At 39.4% G+C, this 26,515-nt stretch overlaps 1 protein-coding gene across 5 annotated transcripts in view; it reads right to left on the bottom strand.

Moving 5' to 3' along the window:
- The window catches only part of PHF2 (PHD finger protein 2), a 96,167-nt gene that overhangs the window by 16,524 nt on the left and 53,128 nt on the right, over positions 1 to 26,515 (bottom strand). For all 5 annotated transcript variants that reach the window (XM_013096610.5, XM_038185814.2, XM_038185815.2 and 2 more), the window contains exons 3-16: positions 23,270 to 23,384; positions 17,770 to 17,930; positions 15,194 to 15,335; positions 12,274 to 12,460; positions 11,580 to 11,742; positions 10,012 to 10,099; positions 9,289 to 9,395; positions 8,013 to 8,104; positions 6,637 to 6,726; positions 4,966 to 5,337; positions 3,961 to 4,080; positions 2,625 to 2,743; positions 1,771 to 1,949; positions 1,472 to 1,545 (exon numbers count right to left, since the gene is read on the bottom strand). In XM_013096610.5, the coding sequence (XP_012952064.3) occupies positions 1,472 to 1,545; positions 1,771 to 1,949; positions 2,625 to 2,743; positions 3,961 to 4,080; positions 4,966 to 5,337; positions 6,637 to 6,726; positions 8,013 to 8,104; positions 9,289 to 9,395; positions 10,012 to 10,099; positions 11,580 to 11,742; positions 12,274 to 12,460; positions 15,194 to 15,335; positions 17,770 to 17,930; positions 23,270 to 23,384 (2,009 nt within the window). The remainder of the gene's footprint in view (positions 1 to 1,471; positions 1,546 to 1,770; positions 1,950 to 2,624; positions 2,744 to 3,960; positions 4,081 to 4,965; positions 5,338 to 6,636; positions 6,727 to 8,012; positions 8,105 to 9,288; positions 9,396 to 10,011; positions 10,100 to 11,579; positions 11,743 to 12,273; positions 12,461 to 15,193; positions 15,336 to 17,769; positions 17,931 to 23,269; positions 23,385 to 26,515) is intronic.

Here is a 26,515-nt window from a genome sequence, read left to right on the forward strand (position 1 = left end):
ATCTGTCAGCCCAGACATCACGGCTTAGGTCTGTATCTTGCAAGATGCTTAGCTTGGCCAGTTCAGACACAGAGACAGACCCACTTCCACCATCCCTGCTACAAGAGAACAGGAAGATGGAACAAAGGAATGGGACAAATGAGTGAGTACCATCTGAGTACACTGAAGGAAGCTACCTGCAACTAATTGACTTTCTGGGGCTGATACCTTTATGCACTGTAGACTATAATAAAACAACTTTTTTTCTCCATTCCTGCCAGCTTTCAGGCCTCCAAAGTTCTAGCCATCGTTGCTTAGGCTGCCACTACTGCTTTCTTCAGGAACTAGTTTTGTTTCTTAAATTTCCATGCAATGAGATATCAGCATGTTTTGCCCTGCTCCCCTCGGATCACACTCCAGACTTCAGCTACAGGCTGAGGGAAGCAGATATGCACTTATTCTTGAACATCCCTGAGCCAAACCAGGATGTAGAAAACTGTTTAGCTCTTAGGGCTAAACATTTCAGTCACCTACAGTTCTGTGTTAACAAGCTGTTTTTCTTTCTATGATTGACTCAGGTATTACAATGTGGATTTATACCAACTGCAGTTAGACAAAACCTTTCAGCATGTCATTTAATTTCCAGCATTGAGCTACAATGCTAACGCAAATAAGAACAAACTTATGCCTGTACTGTTAAGCTTCTTGATGTAAAGCTATCAACGGGCACATTGACACTGCCTCAAGTTAGGGACATGCTAAAATATCAGACTGAGCCTAGGGCATTCCAGATGTAAGCCCATAATAGACAGATGGAGACTCTGCTAAGTGATAGTAAATAAATCCTTTAATTGGTACATAATAGGACTTCTAGTAATGTGAAACACCAAATGACATGCCTTCCGTTCTATTAGCATTACTCTGAGTTTCATTGTCAAACATGAACATGGAAATCTTCAATGATCAGTGTTCAAAGGGCTTGGAAATGGGAGACACAGGTAAAAACACAGCCCAGGACAGACCCTTGTGCCCATCAGCAATGTAACATCAAGCCAGGCACAACATAAAGCTCCTTCTGACCCTTCCCACCCTTTCTTATGGCTTGCTTCTGCTCTTGTGATACCATTCAAGTGTCATGTTCCCTGCGAATGCTTCCCATCAGGCCTAATCACATACAAGCAGTTCAAGCCAAATTCTGATTAGTCCTTACAATGTCTGAATGCTATCTGTTCTGGCCCAGCTGAGGATGTGACAACCGAAAGAAGTCTTCACTACCATCATTTACAGTGCTGTTACCTCACCTGAGCAGAAAAAAGACACTATTATCTTGTGAACGAATGTCACTGATGATTACAGCAAGGCATATTGCATAGCTGCCATTAAGCACTGCCTAGCAGATCTGAGACAACTTTCCAATTTTGGATAAGCCCCCACATACTTTAAGAGATATATAATGGGTGTTCACTTGTGATAGGTACAATAATTACCATACCTTATATGACACCGACTCCACCTTTGGCTTCTTAACAGGAGTATGCTGCAGAGTGTCTTTTTTATCTGATAAAACTGAATAAAAAAGAGCAACAGTAAGTCATGGTCCTTTTCTCTTCTAAACAGTAGCACTCCTAAGCCTTTACTTTGAAAGCAATTCAAATGGAGTTATGTTTGACTAACAGTTAAGATATAGATTTCTTTACTGTAAATCACACAACATAAAGACTAGTTTTGGACAGCCAACGCACAAGACTCTGCCACACAGACAAAAAAAAAATATTCTTAAAATATTCTTACAGGGCAGTTCTCTTTTTGTAGTGTTTTTCTTCCTTCTGATTGGAAATTCATCGATTTTTAGCTCACCATCATCTGACACATACTCATATTCATCTCGTACAGGTTTTGCTTTATCTTCTTTAAAATTCTGCAGTGACCCAAACACACTAGTATTCAGTTGGGTTTTGACTCCCTTAGAACTGAAAAAATAAAAATAAAAATAAAATAAATCAGTAACAATATACCGACTGGGAAACATTTTAATAGACAGAGGAAGACAATGAATACCTTTCCTCATACAGAAATCTCAGTCAATCTGAACACTTTCAGAGGTGCCAGAGCAATTTAAATCATTTTACAAACATGTTACTGTACCTACAATTTATATCCCCAAATACAATGCTGACCAGAGCAGCTTTCCTGGCTTGAAATAATCACTACAATATTAAGTTGTATCAAAGTATAACACGATATACATAATGGACACACAGCATGGAATTTTGGCATGCAGTGTTCATTTAAAAGTTTTTTTTTTGCCTTTTTTATGTACCCTGAATAGGATCTGCAAAAAAATCATTTAATACAACATAAATTTAAACTAGTAAGAACCTGAAGTGCCAAAAAACAAGACATAGCACAAATACTGAAGGCAGTAGTCTCGAGCAAAATCCCAGCCTCAAAGGTAGATCTTTGCTGTTATGGACAACCAAGAAGGATTCAAGGTAAAATCAAGTTCTATAGTAAAAAACTTTCTGAATAAGTGTATTTTCTACATTGACCATAAATTCAGATTTTCACCTTCTTGTATAAAAATAAATAAATAATCACTAGACTTTAATTTTCTAATTAATGAATATTCTAATATTTTTACTTACCCAAGCAACTTCTTATTAGAGAAAGAGAATGTAAATTTGTTGTCCTTATTTCCTGATAAAGGCGTCTTTTCTGATTTGTGTTCCTCTTCCATTTTTAATAGTGAATCAGGTTTACTGTTCTGAAATGCAAAAAGATCCCCCAAAAAAACAAACAAACAAACAAAAATAAAATCAGTTATATGAGTTGCTAATATTTCCTAGGTAATGTTAGAGAATCCATTGACCTGTACATAGAAAAAATATGCCCTGCAAATGAGGTAAGTAATAGAGAATTATAGTCTTCCTTAGACTAGATGGGTTCTAGTTCAGGGACTTGTCCCTGCTCAAGAACTTCAGCACCAGTTTAAGCAGTGCCCACCACAAATATGCCTGATGTTACATTTAAGTATAGCTCTCTTAAATTGGTACAGACTGAGATAAAATATTTAACACTGTTCTTCATCATCACGCTTGTGCAGCTAACGACAGAATCTAGCACAGTGCCTGTAACATGACCACATTTTATTCCCAGGCTCCACTTGCTTCTTTCACACCTTCAGAAGAGCTTGAATTATGAATTTAATAACAAAGCCATTCATTCTTCAATTATATTTTAAGCATAGCCCTAATACTTTCCTAAGCTGTACTGGCTGGGTAATTAACTGGTATATATTGAACTGAACACACCAACTGTGACTGTTTTTAAACACAAAATTTAGAACTCAGATGTCTCTGTTAAAAGGTCAGGATTCTTAGTAGCTTTCTGCACATGGAAAGACACATGCTTCTGTTTCAAGGAATTTTTTTTTGTACCTTTGTCATTAGAAGTTCGCAAAGTAAGCAAAATTCAGACAGCTATTTTTATGAGAAAGCCTATGTCACCCTGTTTTAAAAGGTACCTGGAAAAAAATTAGTTTATTCTATGGATGAATTTTTCTCACCCTACATTAGCTCTCTTGGGAGGCAAGGTTTTAGTTTATGGGGCGTGATTCAGATTTCATTAACAATATTTTTATGCCATCAGGAGTTATTGATCTGGAACTACTCCAGACTTAAAGTACTGTAACTAGGTTAGAGTAAGAACCACAAAAGTGATCAGCACTGAAAAATCTATTAGAAGTGTTCCCACCAGCTTCATCAAGGATAAGAATGAATAATTCAGCACATGCTTTTGAAAAACAGCCATACACCTCCTTTATTTGTGCTTACTTTGTTGTTTTTGGTTCAAATATTTTTCATTGGGAACTGAAAATTGGTGACTCGCACTCTCTGCTTAGGTAGGCCTGTAAACATTTCTCCATCATTGACTTATCTCCATGTGGCAGAACCAGCAACAAAACTTAACAGGAGACCTTACCTTATATTTCCATTTGGCTTCTGTTTTGCTTTTATTTTGCTCTCGAGCTTCAAATTTCTCCACCTCATTTTGCTTATTAGCTGTTTCTTTATTGGGAACACTTAAAACATTCTTTGCAGCCTGGGGAAGAAAATCAACTTGCACTCTTAATGAGGATGGTGCACTGGCATGTTACACAAATACGTTTTTATCTAGAGTATAAGATGGCATATTTTTGAGAACTCCTTTTCTGATTTATTCCTTTTTGAATTCAAATGTGAGATTCAATCAAATATTGCTGTTTCAGAGACTGCAGAAGATTAGCTGCATTTCTCCTTCATATAGTAACATACAAACTACTAGGAAATTCAGAAGCATTTTAGAAAAGTCTTATGGAATCTTCTTAAGACAAAATAAATAAAGTGTACAATGCATTATTCTGTCAGCACTTCAAAGAAATCTTGGCCTCTGCTGAGGTCAACAGCAAAATTTACATTAACAGACATCAAAATGAAACTTGTCCTACATGGACAAAACCAGAAGAAAACTACTGCTTTATCTTCGTGCACTCATTCTTGAGCAAAATCTCACGCAAGCAAGATGCCCCAGAAATAAGTCCATCTTGTCTGTGGACTGATCATGGAAACGAACACAAAAGTGATAGTAACACTTGAAATATTAACGTAATAGTACAGGGGCCAAAAAAAAAAAAAAAGTCTTTTAATTTTCATCTCACCTTAGTTTGGAGGGGGACCTGGCAGTAGTTTGCCAGACTCAGCTTGAATCAGTAGGTTTCTTTCTTCATATCAAATGAGTTACCAAACAAACAGTCAAATCAAACTGAGCAGCCAGGTTAAAAAAAAAAAAAAAAAAAGAAAAGAAAAAAAAGGCAAACGCAAAACTCTCATTTACTTCAGTAAAGACAGGGTTTCACACTGTGTTGCTTAATTTTGTTTTCCATGAGACGTAAGGAGAGCTTTTATCCCCACTATGACAAGAATGGGGGGAGGTTAAAATATGACCCACCTTTCCCTTCTTTGGCGTCTCAATCTTTGTCAGAGCCTCCTTTGTGTGTGCCTCCAGCAAGTCAAGATTCGGGATGGCTGGCGGTGGACTCTCTTTTGCCTTCTTTCCTTTCTTTTTTCCTTCTCCCTTGACTTTTGGTGTTTTGGGAGGTTTGGGGGGTTTGGGAGGCTTGGGGGGCTTAGGAGGCTTGGATGGCTTGAGTTGTTTGGGGGTTTTCACAGTTTTTGGGGTCTTTTTTTTAGGGAGCTTTTCTACAGGTGGGGGTGGAGGTGTCACTTGGACGGGTGAAGGTGCATCCTCCTTTTCCACAGGACAGGTCTCCTCAGCATTTGTGTTGGCACTCGTGTCTGCTTTGCTGGCTTTCGAAGCATTCTGTAGTTTGGCACAAAGCAGGAAGGCATTCAGATCCACCTGTATCATGTTAGATATTCCCCTGCACCCTCCCATCCTTAGGGAAACAAACACCAGAGAAACCTCCGTCAATACAGGAGTAACAGCATCCACATCTCAGGGAATGGACACCACACCACGTGTCACAGGAGCGTTCTGCCCACTGCTAATTTCCCTTCAGCTGCTGCTCAAGCACAAGGTCGGCCTGGAGAAACTCCAGTGGTGAGGAAGTTAACTCTCACCAGGTTATATCAGGTAGGACTCTTAAATGGACTGCCCACACAAAAAAACGTGTAACATGAATGGTCTTTTGTTTAAAATGCTAATCAGTTTGAGTACAACCACTTCAATTTAATTCAGATGTGACAATGTAGCAGAATCGTGTTTCATGCCCTCAGGTAAAATAAGCAGTGAAATAGCTGCCCAATTAAAATTGACAATGCCTAACTAATTATAAAGAAGTTATTTTCTGCTTAACTTGCCATTCCGACAATCAAAAAAAGGTACATGCTGCATCAAAGAGGGTAAGATAGATTTCAATTTTGAGGTCTTTGGATATAGTTAGAATGCAACACTTCCTTCTCAAAGCACAAATGAACTTGCTGCTATCACCTTGCACTGTCACACATCTCCACTGTGTGGAACATCATACCAGACTTATTGGACAACAGCTCAATACAGCCTCTGTGGGTTGTTGGTTTTCTTTGTTTGTGTGTTTGTTTGTTTCTGTTTCTTTTTGTTTGTTTTGTTTTTTTGTTTTGTTTGTTTGTTTGTTTTTAATATAATGATTATGTTTAATATAATAACTCTGCTTAGAAACCAGCCAAGAGCAAGGCCTCCTACTAGGCCAATGTCCAGAAGGATAGATGGCTCCTAGCTCAGACATCACAGGTAAGACCAATGAACATATTGAGCATGATTAGGAGATGGCAACAACATTTTCTGAGCTCTACTGTATTTGTGGGTAGGAAGCAGCTAATGTGAAAGGAAAAATAAGGATGGAGATGGGAGTGTGGCCAGTCCTGCTAGCATAACGTGGAGGAGGAAGGACGTAGGGCAGGCAGGGAGAGCATGAAGTCAAGGAGACAGCAAACAGGAGCCCAAAACATGTGGCCAGTCAGCCACAGACAAGAGTCCTGAAAACCCTACTGCTTAAACCTTCAAATTATTTTAACAAACAAGATAGGGATAAAAAGATTCATTTATTTCAAGTCCTCTGTTTTAGAGTCTAGGTTATTAAAAAATGAACAGTGTAGTTAACATGATGAAAAGAGTACAAACCTCACTTAATCGTATTTCTTTGGCAAGGTCCTTGATAAGCTGTGCTGGTTTGAAGTTTTCTGGTAGTTCATCTTCATGCTCTGCTAAAGCCTAAACCAGAACAAAGCCAGACTGCTGTTTCTGTACATTTTTGTGTTTGTCTTTTTTTTTTTTTTTTTGCAAAAATTAAAACTCTTTAAGTGACACATTAATGTTTTTTCCAAACTATTCAAATCACTACTGACTACGTCAGTAATACGGAAAAAAAATACATTTTATTTCCCCTTCTAGGTGTTATTGCTGTTCCTTCACGACAACTACTTACAAAGTCAGCACCTTTTTTAGATATTATTGCATGTTCACAACTGTAACATTAGTTTGCTTACCCCCTTACATGACATTCTATAAGAAACTCCTTTTCTACATCTACACGGAAAGGTTGTCTCAGGATGCTGTCTTCTATGGGCCCAATAGGCACATACCTTGTCAGCAGAGTGGTTTGGGAGCTCCCTGTCAGGACTGAGGTTTTCATTCACATGCCACGTTCCAATATTCAAAGTTCAAATTTACCTAACTGCCAACACAGTCTGACTTCCTTTCACTACTTGACATTTGCATGGCAAGTGGGAGAATAAAGAGGGAGGGTGACATGAAGAACAGGTCTTCTACATCAGACAGTCCTACTACAGGCAGTCAAGAACAATTCTGAATTCAGACTGTCTTTTTGCAGTAGGAAGCAGCCAAGACTCTGACTACATTTAAATCTGAGACAGCCACCTAAGTGATCTAAACTGTGTATGCAACATTGTTTACTCAGCTGCTCACCCCTTCTCCAATTGTTCCCATTTTCTGATTGAATGGCCTGCCTCTTGCAGCTAATTCCCCCAAATTTTTGGAGCAATGCATACAAGAATAACGTGGCTGAAATGACTGCAGTGGTAAATTCAGGCTGCAAATATCTTTAAGCCATCTCTCTGGGCATATATGTATTTCCTAGTTTAACTGATGTGTTGATTTCCAGGAACTGAGCACTTTGTGCACACAAAAATGAAGGTGGTGTTCCAGGCCTCACTCACATACACAGCCTCTACTTAATTGCTTTGGCACATGAAAATGCTCAGGGCCATGGAAAACATTTATTCAGTATCCTGTTGACCATAAGCAGAACTGATATTTATAAAACTCTGATGGTACCTTTCTTATTCCCTGCTTACTCCTCACGTAACATTATAAAATCCCAATTGTCACCCTCCTTCCCTGCTCTCCTGGTCCCTTCTCTTTGGGATTCTAGAGTTAGGTGTTTTGCTACGATGATACTGTCTGTTCCAGCATTTGTTCTTTGTTCCCATGACTGACAAACCTGAGGAACACAATATTAAAATAGGGTCTTCTCCTACCTGTTTCTTAGTCCATGACCTGAAAGCACCATTGAGAATTTTTGCTCCTTGGAGTAAATGAACAGGTGGTTGTTGCCCAGCTTTGTGCAAACCTAAGCAGAGAAAAAGCAGTGCCATTCAAATGCTGAGAGCTGAAGTGGTTCTACATGAATTCTCTAATCTGAAAAAGTTTAAACTGTGAAAGTTAACTTAAAAGTTGGTCACCGCCAACAAATCCCTATTATTACTTGATGGTAATAAGGAGTATATTTACTGTGTCATAAATCCAACTCTGCCTTTCTATACTGTGGTTCCTGTAAATTATGTTTACACTGGCAGTCATCTTTGCTCTTTTCTTGGTCACATTTTCAAGCTAGCTTCCATGTTCATACATCCTAGGCCATGGGCTTACAAAGCTGACATGAAAGGTTGTTTCATTCTGTCTGAAAAAGCAAGCATCAGTATGTGGAACCAAAGCTATACTGGGCAGAGCATTTCACTTCTCCTCTATGAGTACAAGCTTGGCTAAACTTTTCTGCTGGTTACAATTTTTATTTACTGTCTGTCACAAGGGGGCCCCCTTCCAAGCAACCCCACACATCACTTACTAGTTAGATAAAGTGGTGTAGATGTATCTGGTGGGTGTCTCTAGACATGTTCCATAATAAGAAACAGAGGCAAGGAGAAAAGCGAGCCCAAGTTTGTAGAGAACATAACATGCATGAACATTTGGATAAACTCTGAAGGAATATGATTTAGAAGATTTTGAATGTCACAGAAAACTTTGCTTAAATTCGGAGTGGTCCTGCTACCCTGCTGGCCCCATCACTGATGTTCCTGTGAACCCATGTATACATATGTCCTGCCAATGTACTTCCACCAGAACCATAAGAATTATGAGAAAAGGCGGCACTATTCCATCTGCCTTGGGCTGACAAAGCAAGCAGCTCATTACGTTAAGACAGGGAATGAATCCGTAACTTACACTACCCAGCCTAGGTAGTTGGTTACAACATTATTTGCCTCTGAAGCAACTTAAATATTTTTTACAAAGATGAAACCTTTACTTGAGTATAGGTAAGAGGGATGGCTAAGGTCCTTCCTAGAGCAAGGTGGCAGGCTGATTAAGGTGACAGCTGGACCAGATCTGCACATTCAGCTGACATGTTAGAACTAGTTTTTAAATACTAGCAAGACTGATTTTGGCAACCTGTGGCTCATCAGCAGAAAATAAGAGTAAGTATTTTCAGGCCCCCAAATCTAAGCAATTAAGGCAGGAAAAGAAAAGCAGTTTTACCTTTGAATGTCTCTAATAGATGCTTTCCCATATACCAACATGCAGTTTCGAAGTTTGGAAACTGTGTTAGACTGACAATTTTCAATCGTCTTTCTACTTCATATGCCCTGCAATACAAAGAAAACTGAACTTAAAAGCATAGCAGGTCACAAGTATGTTGCACAGTGTCAAGCACTGCTCATAAATGCCTGAGGTTCACTTTGCAGTACACATGGAAGGGTATTTCTTTGTGCTGCTACCAAGTACTCTGGCATCAGACCAAAAGCAAAACATAAAAATAACACTAGTAAGAAACTGTGATATAGATGTAAGATATTTTTATTACATTATTTGTCCAACATCAGTAAAGACTACTTCTACTGTTTTTCACTGGGCAAAGAGCCCATCTGAGTAGGTGAATATGTATCCAGAAGGTAAATAGCATGTTCTAAGGCAAAAATCCTGACAGTTTTTAACAATTCTTCCTTCAGAATCTGGCCACTTCTGTCCAAACAGCTCACATAAACTTCCAAGCACTATGTAACAGGTGTAAAGAAGGCTTGGAATAACCCAGCAAAGGAGAAACTGGTCAAGGGGCAAATATGTGCATGCTTTCCAAAATTCTCCCAAAGAAGCTACATCAATAACATCACTGCAAACGCAGGATAATTATTATGAGAGAGGATGACCAATTTATTAAAACTTGACCCTCTACCTAAATAAAGATTTTAAAAAACAGATTACCTCATCTGCATTTCAACACTTAGACTATGTAGAAAATGTCCTGCAAAGGCCAGGCAGTCTACAGGTGTTAGAGTTGCATAAATCCAACCTAGAAGAGAAAGAAAAGATCCTTGAGAATAAATACTGGGTCCATAGTAACAATGTGTTACAGAATCACAGAATCACAGAATTTCTAGGTTGGAAGAGACCTCAAGATCATCGAGTCCAACCTCTGACCTAACGCTAACAGTCCCCACTAAACCATATCCCGAAGCTCTACATCTAAACGTCTTTTAAAGACTTCCAGGGATGGTGACTCCACCACCTCCCTGGGCAGCCTGTTCCAGTGCCTAACAACCCTTTCAGTAAAGAAGTTCTTCCTAACATCTAACCTAAAACTCCCCTGGCGCAACTTTAGCCCGTTCCCCCTTGTCCTGTCACCAGGCACGTGGGAGAACAGGCCAACCCCCACCTCCCTACAGCCTCCTTTAAGGTATCTGTAGAGAGCAATAAGGTCGCCCCTGAGCCTCCTCTTCTCCAGGCTGAACAAGCCCATCTCCTTCAGCCGCTCCTCGTTCACTACATGAACTTCATACTTCACTGTACAACTTACTTCCTATATACCAACACTGCTCCTCAGTCCAAGTCAGCACTAGAACCACCTATGCTTTGAACAAAGTTGCATTTGGGCCCTTGTTCAATTTGCACTAGTAAGGCCCAGTACAGGGACTTGCTAAGCACCTTTCACTCACAGTCCCAGGATTACCTTCGACTGTGGCTATTTCAAATAGACAGACAGTGAAGGGAATATATTGCCACAAGTGCCCTTACTTTTTTATTGCTGTTAAAAGCAGCAGCAGTTACATAATAGTAGCTGTTTTCACATCACTGACAATTCCTGACACTGATTTTATTGCAGTGTCAGAAACAGGTGTTTTCCAAACACTTATTTTCACACAAAAATCTACTTAATTTAGTCAATCTCCATACATTGTTCAATGTTTATTCCACCATCTGCTTCACACATGGTCATGAGAGAAATGAATATTCTTTATGAGTATCATCCTAGGAACTGAGAAAAACAAAATTCACCACAACCTACAATGAAAGCCTGAGTCTATGAAGTAGCCTATAAAAATCTGCGACACCCTTGTCTTCAGCGTCTCGTGAAACCATAAACACACATTCACACCATGCAGGCACCTTGGTGTCAAAGGGAATCAACAACCAAGAAGTGAAGCAAGCAATGCAACATGAGCTCTCCATTAGATATTGTGGCACAAAACATCAATGTCATGCTTGGGCATACAGAGAGGACTTGGGAGTTACTTCAACCCAGGTAGACCAAAAGTGGAACACTGTATGTACTAGTTGCATTTTTAAAAGGCTGTTAAAATATTGAGAGAAAACAGTAAACGTTTAGGGATTGTTGTTGTTTTGTAAGAACATAAAATTGGACTTCTACCAAGAGTTAGACTTCATACGTTGTCAGAGAAAGGTGGTCAAATCACATTCCTCTAGCACTTTGGACATGCTGTTTCGGCAGCTGTAAAACAAACAGTAAACCTCACCTGTAATCGCCTGCTCACCTGAAGGAATGAAGAGTGTCTGTCCTTGTTTAACTGTGCATTTGTAACATTTATCTACCTGGTCTGCAAAAAACATTTCACTGTGGTTTGCTGCTGATTGCCAGCGTTCATAGAGAGAAATATTTGCAGAGGCTGGTTTGATGAGATAAAATATTTTTTCTCCCTGAATTAGAAAACACAATTAGCAACAAGCAGCCAAATCAATCAAAGTTTCACTGACATGGATACAAGCACACACAAATATTTATTTAAATAAATATATAGCATTACATATTTTAACACTATTTAAGTAAAAACTACTAGTCAGCTTTGTAAAGAAGGGCTGAAATAATTAAATCACTAGCTGACTACATTTGCTCAGATTAGTGGGGCAGATGGCACAAAAAGTTTACATTGTCAGGTTCCATTACCCTGCAAAAGTAGGATGTAACATCTTCCAGGTCTTAGGAGATGTACTTGCAGAAGGCACTAAACAAATATTCACATCCTAATAGAGTGAGAATACACCAACAACTTCCACATGACAAGTAAACACTACTGAGAGTGTACCCACTGACGGCAGTTAAGGCTTTGCATATTTCTTATGTAAGTGGACCATTGGGGAAAAAAATGAGATCAAGAGAATTTTAGGATGGTCTTCACATATAAAATGTAGTTCGTTACTAAATACATTGCAAAAAAGATGAACCCTCACCTTCAGCACATGGTACCATGCAGAAGCTCCTCCTGAATCTATGTGGAAATCTGTGTAGCTGTCCTTCACACAGATCAGGCAGTACTTGGTCACTTTTGGTTTAGCCAGAAGAGCATCATCAGGCCAATAGTTTTCCACCCAGGACAACTTCTTAACTATATCTGGAGGTTCGACAAAACTGGACATCCTGTATAGAGAGAATTAAAAGAAAGCATGCATCTTTTAAGAAAAAAAAAATAATAATAATAATGCAAGAATCTCAATACAACCAAAAGTGGTCTCTGACTCTATTACTTCAATGGCAATATGAAGCAACAGCTTACATATCAGTGGAACTGGTTTTTATTCAGAAACTTCGTGAAAACTGTTTTCAGATATAAATTTAAGGCTTTTTTCAGTATGATGATGCAGCAATGACCCTTTGAATTCTTTCAGTAGCAATATTTATGATGAACTGTTTATATTTTCCAGTTTTTGCCTCTTGCTATGTAGGCTCAGTTACCAATTGTGCTGTATCCCAGCCACTTTTCCAGCCCCCTTCAGAGAAGTTAAAGGTGTGCACTCTTACATAAGTGGTCTAGTAAATCTTAACAACTTTCAGGTTAAACTGAATAGTAATAAAATTTACAGTATTGATACTTCAGACATGTGAACTAAATAAGTCTTGATCTGCTGCTGAAAATCAGTTATCTTTTTATTTAGATTGATTAAATTACATGAAAAACTCTGAAGAAGAAAAGATATAATTTGGTTGATAATGTTAATATATTTAAAGTATGATATATAATTAATTTATATATTGTCTTATTTACAGTAAGCATACCATTTAAATACATTATATAAATTATATAAGCATACTGTATATTATTAATCACAGCCAAAATGACGTGGTGGCGTAAGAAGAAAGTATTCTAAGTCTTTCACCCCCAAACGTGTTAGATTTTATATTTAAATAGTGAAAATTTGGCCTACTATTTGCAAGAGGTTGAAGTTCACTGTTGGACACCCTAAAATATCACTTCCATAAGAGTATCTGCACTTCAAACTAAAATTAAAAGCTCTCGTGTCATTTATGCTCACTGTCAAATACTGATAACAATAGCCCCATTTAAAATGGCAGGGAAAGACAGAGCAGTGCATTCAATTAAAATGTCACTGTCTATGCTAAGAGATAAAATATTTGCTAGTTAATGTCTAAATTAGCAGCATATGAGTGACAGCCCCAATAGTCCTTCAGAATAAAAGATCTCCCGTTATTCTCTGATAATGGCAGAAAGCTAAAAAATTCGTACTGGAAATACTGGTAATCTTAGAAGCCTGTAATTACTACAGAAGCTTTCTGCAGGAATGGGTGTGCACTACTAAAACACTAACTACAGGGCTTGAGGTTAAAATGGCTTAAAAATAAATAAATAAACTCGTAATTATTCATCAGCTTACTTTTTAAAGGCTATATTAAGTCTACTGTCCTCAGCTAAAATGGAATGGTCCCCAAAACCACCGTTCTTTGTTGTTGTTGTTGACACTCATCATTTTCTGTGTTGCGTTTATACAAAAAGGAATCTCTTCCTCCATTAACACTTCCCATTAGAGCATTAGATACCCAGAAGGACTACAAGAACTGTAAAAATGATTTACACATGTTGCATAAACTTCAATATATTATAGATGCATCTACCTATTTATAGAATAAAATCACAACTATATAAAGCATAAAGTAATAACTTGAACTCTTAGGCATTTACATCAACTAATTATCCTATGTGTAAAGCATATAATTTAAAGCATGAGAAGAATAGCAGTTTTTCTGTCATCGAGGATTGATGATATTCACATAGCCAGTATCATGACATATGTCTCACTGAAACACTAAAGCACCTCAGCCTCAAATGCAGAGCTCATCTGGTACTGTTACACATGCATACACACACCCCAACTTTCTGTTGAGATATCAGCATCACTCTAGTTCTTCACTGCTGTCATCCAGATTATAGGTTAACTTGCAAAAGCACCAAGACTGAAACTTGAACACATAATATAGGACTACAAAATCATAATCATTTCAAACTTACTCTCATTCAAGGACATCCAGTGACATGTTATTCCATACCCAGAGCCACATCTCATTTATTTACTTTAAACAAAAGATTTCAGTATGTAATATACAATGCACTTGTGCCAGTGCTATATGAATAGGGTGCTTGCTATGTCACAACACATTTTAAAAAAGAATGCTTCAAGGAGAACACATTAAAAGATTGCCTTAATCTGGAAGAAGAGCTGTCACTGATTTACATACATCATGAGTCTCATCTCTCACAATATAACAGTTTATATTATATATGCATATATATGACTCCTTTTGTCCATGTTCTCCCACAAGTCTATGCTGTCCTTCTTTCTTTGGGTCTTACCAGTATGTGTCAAGCCCCACCTAAGATCATAATAGGAACATACAACATTATCACTCACCACCAGGACAAGGCAGAGAATTCTCTCCTGGAACAACTAGTTATGTCCTAGTTATAAGTCTCTAGTATACAGTTGAACTGAATTAACTATACCTGTACTACTGGAGTTAAAATAAAAATGAAAAGACGTAAAATCGTTCCATTCTGATATGTGAATGTTGATGGCACATGAATGGTGATGATATGCACATCTGAATTCCCATGAAAAATTCTGGCCCAACTAATCCACACCATACTCTTCATACAGCTACAGCACTTTCATTTCCGTGCTTTCCCTAAAATGGCTACATATGGATAAAGCCATACTTGTCAGCATCACAAGAAGCCAGGATCCCAAGGCTAGAGCAGTACTTCCTAAGAAGGGAACCACTAGAGAAGGTGGAGGCTGCTCAGAACGCAGCAGTTGGACCCCAGAGCACTGCGTAGTGCCGCAGGATGGACCAGCTCACCTCGTGTCCGAGAACTCCAGGTTAGTCACATTGAGGACCCTTTTCCTGTTTGTACTGTAGTAGTAATCCACAAATTCCTTCAGCTTCATCTTGCAGTCTTTCTGTTTGGTGACATCAGTGACATCAACACTTCTCTCTGGTCCTAAAAATTAATTCAATAAAAAAGGGAGATTGATTGGTGGCCTGACTTGTCCCATTTTGTATGCTTGGGTGTGAGTTAACATTTCCAGAAACATCTTGGGCATTTTATTTGTTGATTTTCTTAGCTTTTGTAATTTATTTGGCTTACATACAAAAACTGCATATGTATAAAATGGTACTTTTTTATTCATGCCCCATGATAAAATTATTTCCATGGTTTTTATTTTTAAAGGATTAATATTATTTTTCATTACAGACATTATTTGCTTGGTGAAAATTATATGCAAATACCTGAATATCTATGGAGTAAGCCCTACCCACCACACCATAAATTTCTTGTGATTGAGTGTAATACTGTACAGGGTATCTTGTCAAGCAGATTTTTCAGGACAGTTTTCCTCATGCTCTATTAAAAAATTTATTTACAATTTTTTTTAAGAAATATTTCAGGTGTACCATGAAATTTTTGACTTCTTTTATCACATTAGGAGAGCAAGAAAATATTTTTCCCCCTACAAAATGCCAACACAGTAATGACATATTTGGCAATCTCATTTGTGGTGTTCCATCCTCTACTGCTTGCTTTAGATTGTTGCTAGAAGACATTCTAGGTACAATGTAATAAACTAAAAAACAGTGAAATAAATTCCTGCTTGTGAAATCTCACTGAAGCCAACCAATGCCATGGAGGTTACACCAGCATTTTATTTGTTCTGTTCACCTTAAAAATCTGGTGCCAGCTTTGGATTAAATAGCCTGTGCTCTTCCTGTTCTTCCCTTCAGCTTTTCACTAACAGGTTTTTTTCGTTTTGTTTTTGTTTTGTTTTGTTTTGAGGAGGGGGGGAGGAGGAGGACGAGGAGGTGGATTATTTCAGCTAGAGGCTGAGAGAAAGCCAGCAGATGCATGAGGAGCACCTAGGTCAAACAAGAAAATCTGCTAAGTGTAGCAGATGGGCAAGGAAAATATGTTTCCTGTAGAAGCAATGGGATAGAAATGACAATAAAATCAGAGGTCTTGAATTCTGCTTTATTCATAGTTACCTCACTGCACACAGTCACTGCAAGAGGAACAAAGGCAGTCAAGAACAACAGTGGCTGTTGACAGCATCCACCAGTTTGGGGAATAGGTCAATGGCCTGGTAAGTAGCACACAGAAGGAGGAGTGGTTAGCAGGTTATAAAAGGAGATAAAGGGAGCCCTGAAACACAGACATACATTAGAGCTGGAGTCATGGCTCCAAGAGGACGGCAGTTTACCAGAACACTGGAAGGAACAAGAATCTCATTGGAACTGACACAAGAGAGACAGAGTGAGAGCGAAGAAGAGACAAGATCACACATGCTAAAGGAAGAAGGATGTGGAGATGAGACAAGTGACTTCAGAGCAGTTCCATGGCTCCTGGCCAAGGTATGTTTTCCAAGGGTGGATGACGTGATGACTTGCAAGATGCAGTACAACACCCTGCCCAGGTTAGAGTCTGGAGGATGCCAGCAGAAATCCAAATGACCGGCAGCAATGACAAAAGCTCTGTGAACTGACACCAGTGTAGAAATAGACTGCCTCTGCAGAGTGGGAGTCACAGTCTGGTATTTCCTTCAATAAAAGTGAGATGGCAGCAATCAATTAAGACTTGGCCCAAAGGAACAATTTATTGATACTACAATGACTATTTTAATGCAGTGCTATGGAGTACAATGTGGTCTGGCTCAGGTTCACAGTAAGATACACAAGTTGGTACAAGAAACAAGTGTGGATTAATTGCTAATTACAGGCTACCACTACATAATAAATCTTAAAGTTTGCATAGCTCAAGGTCTGATGTCAGTATTTTACAATAACATAACCTCCTTCCTCCTTTGGCCATAAAACACACATATACGCCTCCTATCCCCAAAACCTAGTTTTCATTGCTGTCTGTAAAATCACAAGAGAAAATACTAGTGATTCTGAGCTAGCAGGTAGCAAGCAATGCCAGTGCATGCTGCCTTTCAGTCCCTCACCTCTCACAGTACAGCCCACTAGGACCATGCTGACTCCTGGAGAAAAAATTACCCTGGGATTATTTTGACTCACACCAAAAGCCAAACTTCTTCTCTGCCATACCTGGGGGATGGAGGAGTATGTGCAGGGTGTGCAACACCCTCTTTCTGCTTCTTCCAGGTTTCCTCTATAGTGTATGTTGATTGGCCTACATACGGGTTATACGGCTCTGAAGTTTTGAGCTGCCTCCATAGATTCTTGTTAGAGACAAGACTCTGCAAAGACTCTTGTTATTTAACCTGCAGTTGACTGCCACCTTTCCCTACTGCTGTTCTGCACTGAAAGGCAGACCAGGAATATTCCAGGCAAGGGAGCCTTTTTCACAGCCCTGGGACCATTTTTAAAGAAGTAAATGAGCTCTAGCAAGTAAAGCGTTACTGCTGCCCCATACGCACCAACGTAGTTTTCAACATCGCTGACGTAGAACGTGGGTGCTGGTACAGACAATCCCAGTCCATCCTTCTTTGGAACCAGGATGGGCTCTGTGAAACCATTTTCTTCCAAATACTCTGTTGTTAGTTGGCTGCCTGGCACTTTCACTACTATATCTTCAGCACTAGAAAAGTAAACACAGGTAAGGTTCAATGGTAAGGTGCTTCTAGGCGGAGCTTGGCATCTTCTGCATTTCACTACTGAAAGGAAAAAGTTATAAGCAAACAAGAATAAACTGACACCATCAGATAACAGTCACTTCTCCCCAATGCCTATGTGGCATTTTTTGTTCAGTTGGGTGTCTCAGCTCTTTTTGAGACCTAGAGACCTAGAATGACCTAGAATAGACCTAAAATAACTCAATTCTCTTATTTGAAAAAAAATGCTTGTCTTTTTTTTTTTTAAAAAAAAAAAAGGAAAGAAAAAAGAAAACCCAGACTTCCTGAAGCAGTGGATTCTAGGCACCCAATTCTTAGCTTGTTTACAAATGCCAGCTATGCTATGATTTTTCTATACTGCTGTGGGTAGCTCTACCGAAGTAAGCAGTATATGAATGTGAACTCTAGTATGACTTGTACGCCTTGTTTGTTTAACATCCAATTTCCCACACAAATAAGTGGTATATTTGTTGAAAGCCAACCAAAAGTATTCTCTAAATAGCAATTTGCAGATAGGCAAGAATGCACAATGCCAACAACTATAGACAAAAAAAAACTATCGGTCATGAAATGTACCAGTTCATATTTGAGTTCTGATTTTATTTTTTAAAGAAAACATTTATTTTGAGAACCCTCAAACAAACAAATTCCTATTACCTGGAATAAGCACTCTATATGCAAAGCACCTCTGAGAACCAGGCAAAGCCCTGTCTTCAGAAGAGACTACACTAGATACAAAAAACCCCAAGGTCTTGGGAAATTCACTCAACAAAGCTAAAAATCAATAGTCTTTCAGATGGCATTAGGCTACATGGTGTTTTAGGCTGTCACTGAGACTTGCCCCGTCTAAACAATGTTTTAGCAGCATCCTGTACTCATCTAGAGTACGTTGAAGTGACTACACATGATAGAAAGCCATGGAATCAGAGGTTCAGATCTCTTTGTGCCTAGAGAGCTAATTTCATTCCTATGAACCATGCTGACCATCACACCTAACTGAAAAACCCCAGTTATATGCAAAGGAGGTGCATAAGACAAAAGCCATAACGCAGCATATTGCAAAGCATGTAAGGCATACTAAAACCATCTGCAACCAACACACTCGACTCTAATACACCAACTACTGGAAACTTCTGAAATAACAGCTTACAATGAGAGACTATTTTCTGAACTACAGGAATCTGTCAAGTTACCAGTGATTAATGTCAAAGAAATTAGTGTTAAATATTTAAATTTAAAGAAGGTAAAGTTTAAAATGCTACATAATCTCAAATAAATTGTCCAGGAAATACTTTGCAAATCATTCTTAAGTAGTCAAATAAATTGTTCAGGAAATACTCTGCAAATTGTTTTCAAGTAGCTGAGAGGGCTTCAAAGTGACTAATAAAAGGGCAGGTTTATCAAATGATCAGTTATTTAAACCGACAACTGTAAAAAGAATTTCAAGGCCAATTTCTAGATCTTTTCTAGAGCAAAATGTTTTGAATTCAAAGTGAAAACTGAGTGTACTCTAACCGATCATCAGGCCTAAAAGCGCTCCAGCAGCTGTTGCTTGCTGTTTGCCTCTCTTTGAGCCAACCTGAGTAACCCAAGCAACTCTTTGGTCTTTCTGAAGATATTTCAGGCCTTTCCTGCAGCGTGGGGACAGCCAGCTCCGCCATGGGCACGCTGGGGACAGTGGAAATAATAAAACTTTGCATGTTTACGCCCAAAAGCATTACTTCCCAGAACCTTGAAGGCCAATACGTGACTGCCCTCTTCTGCATCAGTTCTGAATTACAGCTCACGTTTTCAGAGTTACCAAAAACGGGCGGAAAAACGGGCGGGATGGGCGATGGCACTGAAGGGCACGGCCAGGCGGTACCTGTGCTCCGTCCCTGCAGGCACGAAGCGAGCCAGGCCCCAGTCGCAGCCCTGCCCAGACCGCCATGCGATCAGCCGGGCCTGCAAGACACCAGGCACATGCTATAGGCCTTGGATGCCACCATCACAGTGTCTGGCGCTGGCATGGACACAGCCCCAGTATACATGGCTCCACAGGGACGGCCCAGGCCAAGTACCGAACACCAGATGCCTGCTGATGCCCAGTGTTGGGCGCATAAGTGCTTGAGCAGGGGTCTGTAATTACCAGGCTTCGTGAAGCACATCGGGCATGTGGGAGGCAAGGCAGGGGAAGTGAGAAGTGTATTAAATGCATTCCTTTGCAGGCACTCATTTGGCAGGGCTTCCCAGGGAGAATAAGAATGCAAACTTGCCAGATGCAAGCAGGGGTAAGATGTAGAAAACAGCTCACTTCTGGATCACCCCAGCCACAGTGGGCTATCAGGAGACAAAGTTAGTCACTGGGTCTGGGAGAGCCCGGCTCACACCGCAAGCAACATGCGGCCCCAGCAGTGCCACAAGGACAGCGGTGGCATGGTGGGGACCCACACAGCCTGCCCATGCCAGCACTTAGCACCATGCTCCTGCTGCCATGCCACAGTGTGGGCACCCAGAAGCAGCATGGCCTAAGGCAAACAAGGAATTATCCATGCACACTGCTGGCAAAGCAGAGTGAAGACCGCCAGAGAGGCAGCCAGGTGGGCAGCAGCGTGAAACACTGAGCATTAGGGAATATACCACTGATCCAGTGTTCATGGCACTGATCCTGCTGCCTCACAGGTATGTTCTGAGGCTTGGCAGGGATTACAGCATTCTGTATTTATGCAAACAGTAGTGCCAGGCAGCAGTAACATATGAAGGATGGAGGCTGGAGGTTTTAAAGAACAAGATGTAAGCTATGGGAAGAACCTCAGAGGAAGGCAGCATTTGGGGAAATTAGATCCTTGCCTGTGCTCTTACAGCTTGACACTTCTTTGCTGCCCACAGAGTGCTTATTAGCTCAGGGAGGGTTTCCTGCTTTAGAGAACTGGGATACCTCTTGACAAAGTAGATACTAATTAACTGAAGCTAAGCTCCTCTTTAAATTCCAGGTAATCTTGTGAGCTGATAATGAAGAGGAAGAAAGCATTTGGGAAACAAAGAACACAGACTAGAACTACATGTAATGACAGGAGTGTAAGACTGAATGAATCAAATTCATCTATCTTATGGAAAGCTCTAGAGCATATTCATAGATTTCAGTTACCTCCTGGGTGTAAAATAGCATCTGACAGGTTGTTACAGGTATGTCTAGTGTATCTGGCACTACTATAACTTTGAATAAGCACAGGAAACAAAGGTACCATGCAAGCCAAAGAAATGGATGGTGAGAGAGATTCAGGAGCAGCAGCAGTAACAAATGGGAAGCCGCAAATCGTCCACATAGGCTGGGTGACTTCCTCTGCTGTCCTGATACAGCGTAGTCTTTCAGTTTATTCTCAGTTTGAGCAAATGGTATTGATATACCATTAAACCTCTCTTATATATCATTATACCACATACTCATTTGAGTCTGGTTTGCTTCTGTATGTGCCACAGAAGTGTCTAGTAATGATCATGCCAAAATGGAGTCTGACACCTACATTGAAGTACCTGAACAATTAATTTTTTGTTATTACTACTGTTACTATTCTAATGCTATTTTGGTATTAAAAAAAATCAGCTGCATGACACGAATTCAGTTTTTTGCTTGTTTGCTTTCTTCACTACTCCTTTTGATCTGAGTCTCACCGAGGGACTAACTGGTTATAATTGATTGTTGTGTTCTGTGAATCAGACATGAAGTTTCTGTCTTTAAACGAAGACCCCCGGTTTTCATTTCATCAGATTCTGACTGCTGAGCATTGGGTTTTGTTCTGTGAACATCTGCAGATTTCATTCATTTTCTTTAGAAGAGAAAATTTCTCAACAAGACTTTGTTTTACTTATGCCAGAAGTGTCAATGCCAGAGGCCTGAATCTTGCAGGGACTCGCTTTGACTACAGACCGTACTTGCTCAGTAACTTTATTTTGGCAGGAGATATTTTCTGATTTGGCAGCATGGATTTCCTTATGTGTGCATGGAAGTGGGAAACAAACAAACAAAAAAAAATGGAGGTCCATATTTTTAAATAATTTGGGAATGACTCGTAGATACTGAATATGTGAGCACAGATCTTCCAAGTATATGCAAACCTCTCAGACACGCAGGCATAGCACATACACTCAGTCAAATTCCCGTTTCTTTAAATTAGAGAAGAAATCCTATACAGTTTTGTATAACTTTCAGCAAGGTGCTGAAAGCATTAACTGAGAACACATCTCCCTGGAGTGACTGGGGAGACGAAGACATTCACTAAAAACTAGATGAATTGCCATGTTCTCTGAAAGGAATGTCAGTCTTGATGTGATCACTTACTTCTTAGGGTATATTGCTGGTTTGGATTTTGTGTACAAGCCTAGGGTTTTGGATTCAGAAGCTGTTTGTACCTGCAATTTCAGAGGCTATCCTAGGCTACTGAAAACATTGTGCCTAGACCTTAATCCTTTTTTATTAAATTAGCTTTGCAACCTTTCAAATTGTTCTGTACTTAAAAACTGCTAAGACAAAAATAAAGCAGGCCCAGATAAAAATAGCCAATGAAGTAAAAATACTGGGTACTGAATTAAGTGAAATGCATCTGTAAGCAAGCACTACAACATTCTGCAGTGGTATTTTCAGCCTTTTCCTTAACCAGCCTAATAACTGGTATTTGAAATTAAAGTAAGATCAAATCTTCTGTAAAATTAAGAAGTTTTGTGTTTACCAAGTACATTTTACCAGTTTCTATGGGTACTTCTAAAATAATTAGTCATTAATAATTAAGAATTCATTTGGCTAATGCCTACTTCAGAAAAAAATAAAATACCACTCTTACAAATGGCTGTGAAGCAGCCTAATAAAGTGCGGAACATGTCACCTAACAATTAGTACTATTCATTACCCCAAATAAGAGAGTCTTTGTCACTGTAGCAACTGAGGATGTCATTGTTCTTTTCAAGATGGAGAGACTTCAGCAAAACCATTAGTATTTCTGAGAGCTGGATAATTCTATGCAATAAATTTGTTAGTCTCTTATTCAAGCATATGTTGTAGGGGCCAAACACATTCTTGTTCTTGTCTTCACACATACTCGCATCTACTGAAATCCGCAGGAGCTGGGTTCAGTCAACAGTAGATTTTAATACTGCTGAACAAACATGGAAGAGCCAGGGACATCTGCAATAAGGAAGTGTTCACTTAAACTTCATAACCCTGCACTATCCAATGCCTTCAGCAAGAAGCTGAACAATCAGCTTCATATGAAATGGGCTATATCTGCTTTTCCACAAGAGCACTGTTTACTTATGCAGCCAAACAACTTACCTTGGAAAAGTACGACTTCGAAGTTCCTTTATAAAGACTTGACTCCCGTTCTGTACAGGTTTGACCTCTGTAGTCTGTCCAGTATCGTGTTTATGCCAATTTCTTTTCTTTTTCACTGAAAAAGAATGTGTTGGACAGTAGCATATGCTAAGTAGAAGAAAATTATTAAAACATTTGAAGGAAGGACAAATCTTCATGGCATTTCTTAGGTGAGCAGAGAAGAGGGGACCCCCACTAAGCTGCCATGAAAATTTCAGTATTGCTCTCGGTTCACCATTAGATACTTATACTGTAGTCTGAAGATCTATTACATACTGAACAGTGTTCGTTTTGTAACATAAGGGCAACCAGACGGATAATTACTGAGCTGCACAGCTATCACAGGCTTCATGCAAACACAGGCTCTGGACATTTTGTACTTGTCAGACTACACACTTAATCCTTAGGAAAGACACTTTTCTGCTCTGTCACTACGTCACATAGGTCTTCATGAACATATTTGTTATGAATTACCTTTGTCTAAAGGTCTGTCCAGCACTGGTAGGTTTGATATCAATTTGGAAAGGCTTTGAATTATGCCCTGCACACAACATGCACATAACAGGAAAAAAAAAAAAAAAAAGACGCAAGGGCACCACAAATGCCATTTTTACAACTTCTCTTATTTCTAGGATTGGAAAGGCAAGCCAGGTTTATGCATTAACTTGATACCATCAAATAGAAGGCCCCTTATGCTCCCTGTGGATTACTGACATATAGGCGAGTTTCTCATGGAAAAAGGGTCAGCTGAAATAAGCACAAATAAGCAAGTCAAATGTCTATATAGTTCTGCCTTGCCTCTGACAGCCAGATAACACAAAACGAGAAAAACTAGTCCAGTTTTTATCTTAGTCAGCATTAGCTCTCTCAGCTATTCCTATTTCCACAGTCTGCTTGGACATGCTCATTTTTGCAGTACACTGTACTGTCCCAAGTGCATAGTCATAAAGTTTCAAGAACCATTAGCAGAATATTCATACATCACAACTTTTTTTACCCCTCACAGAACTAAACCTTTTACCCCCAAATCAAGATCTCCTCAGCAGCCATGCCTGGATGGCACTCTTTCCTCACACTTTGCACATGCACACACACATATCCACATACTTTTTTGTTAAGAAAGGAATCCGGAGGCCACAGCTATAAGACATACGGTTCGGAACAAGCTAACTTTTTCCATTACATCTACCAATGAATCCACCCCGGGTTTTGCACAAAGCATGTTGGTTTTATTAGTTCCATGCAGCTCTCCAGCCTAGCTGGATATATTCATTAAAGCTGCTAGTTCTTTATCTTAATGACTCTCAGGCTTAGTGTATTAATTCAGTGCTCCTGGTAACAAAGGAAACAAGCACTACATGAATGCCAAACCTTCCTCCTCTTCTCTCCTTCCCAGTGAGTGCCCCCTCCCAACAGAGCCATGGAGCACAGGGACTACTCACACAAGTCCCAGCAAAACAGGTGTTGCTTGTCACAGTGACGATTAAAGAGCTTATCATATTAGCATGTTCTTTTATTCTATTTCAGATAGCATGGCACATTGAGAAATAAAAGAGGCAAATCAGCATTATCTGAGAAATCCACCGCAACTCTCCAGAAAGCACCAGGGAGCTATTTCCTTGGGTACCGGGAGCCGGTAGGCATCCACCTCTCACGCAACGACAGCAAGCAGCATCTGCCGCCAGAACTCTCCACAGGAGGTGCTATCTCAGGGATCACAGCAGTCCGGCTGCTGTAGGCCATTATGCTACATCAAACAGTCGACATTTGGCCCATTTTCAGCCATTCTCTTTATGTTTCATCTTTACCATGAGCACTGCAGTAAGGATTAAAGTCCATTAACATGTGCAACAAATACTAGCTTTGGCCAAAAAGAGGACTTTTTCTTAAATGATTACAGATTTCTTTGTCTGCAGAACTTTCTGATCAAAATTTGACCTTTGAAAAATATAACCCTCTCCTCTGACAGAAAACCCTCCAGAAGAAAGAAGGAATATATTTTCATGATCTGAAAATGTATAATTCTAGACTTCAAAGGTGTACTTACAGTTTTTCAAATGTATTTATGATGAAGGGCTACTTAGAAGCACCATATTAGTTCTCTATTGACTTACATGAAAGGCTGTAACTGTTTAAAAACAGTTTCAGCCTAACTTTGGTCTGCTTGCATCTACGTAACTTCCCTGATTCCAGAGAACTTACCCTGATTTTCACTGCTGCAAAACAGACAGCAATCAAACCAAACATTTCAGACTGTGTTATGAAAATGAGTCAAGTCTGCCTTAACAAAGCACTTACATTTTATGTAAATGATGTCAGAAAAATTTTTGTGAATGTGTATAATTTTTCCCAAAGAGAAGTCCCTACAAATTTCATTAAAGTGAAATGGCTTAAAATGTCATATGACAGGAAGCAATTTTCTGAAATAGTAGCCACTAAGCCACATTGGTAAAGTGGAAGAATGTAAGAGGAGGAAAATGATTTTAAAATTTGACATCTGGAAAACATATATTGTGGAATGTGTGCTCCAGAAATACACATATATTTTTAAATCCAGACAAGTTGCATAACAGACAATTGGTGTCTGTGTTTCCCTTTGCTAATCTTGCAATAATTAAATCCTACCAGTGAACAACTGGCTCAGGAACAACACTTGCTCATTTATTACAAAACTGATACTGCTAGATAACTCATTTAAACATATATTGGAACAGTTAATAAACAAATGAATCTGATCATCTTGTGGAAGTCCCAACAGAGGCTAAGTGCAGTGTAGCAGGATGTACTGCATACAAATGCCTGCCAGAACGAATGCATTAAGTCAAGCTGTTCCTGCCTTCATTTACTTGGTCTTTCTATTTTCTAGCCTATTGCACTCCGCAAGGAGGGGCTACAGGATAACAGCCTATTTTTTCAACAGAATCCACGATTCTATTGGTTAATGGTGAAAACTGCTACGCAGCTTGAGGAACCTGTGATCTTAGACCAAAACTGAAGGTAAGTTAATCAACAACTAATGTTTAAATGTTCCCAAGATCTTTATATGTAACTACTCTGATGGCTGGTCTTGTACATCATCTAACTTTCCATAATGTAGAGAGAAAACAAACTCATATTGATCTATGGGAAAGTTATATAATGTTCTGTATTTCTATGACACTGAACACTGTAACTAGTGACAGTGTTCTAGCTCCACTTTCTGCCATG

Source organism: Anas platyrhynchos, chromosome 13, assembly GCF_047663525.1.
Source record: "Anas platyrhynchos isolate ZD024472 breed Pekin duck chromosome 13, IASCAAS_PekinDuck_T2T, whole genome shotgun sequence".
NCBI classification, from domain to species: Eukaryota; Metazoa; Chordata; class Aves; order Anseriformes; family Anatidae; genus Anas; species Anas platyrhynchos.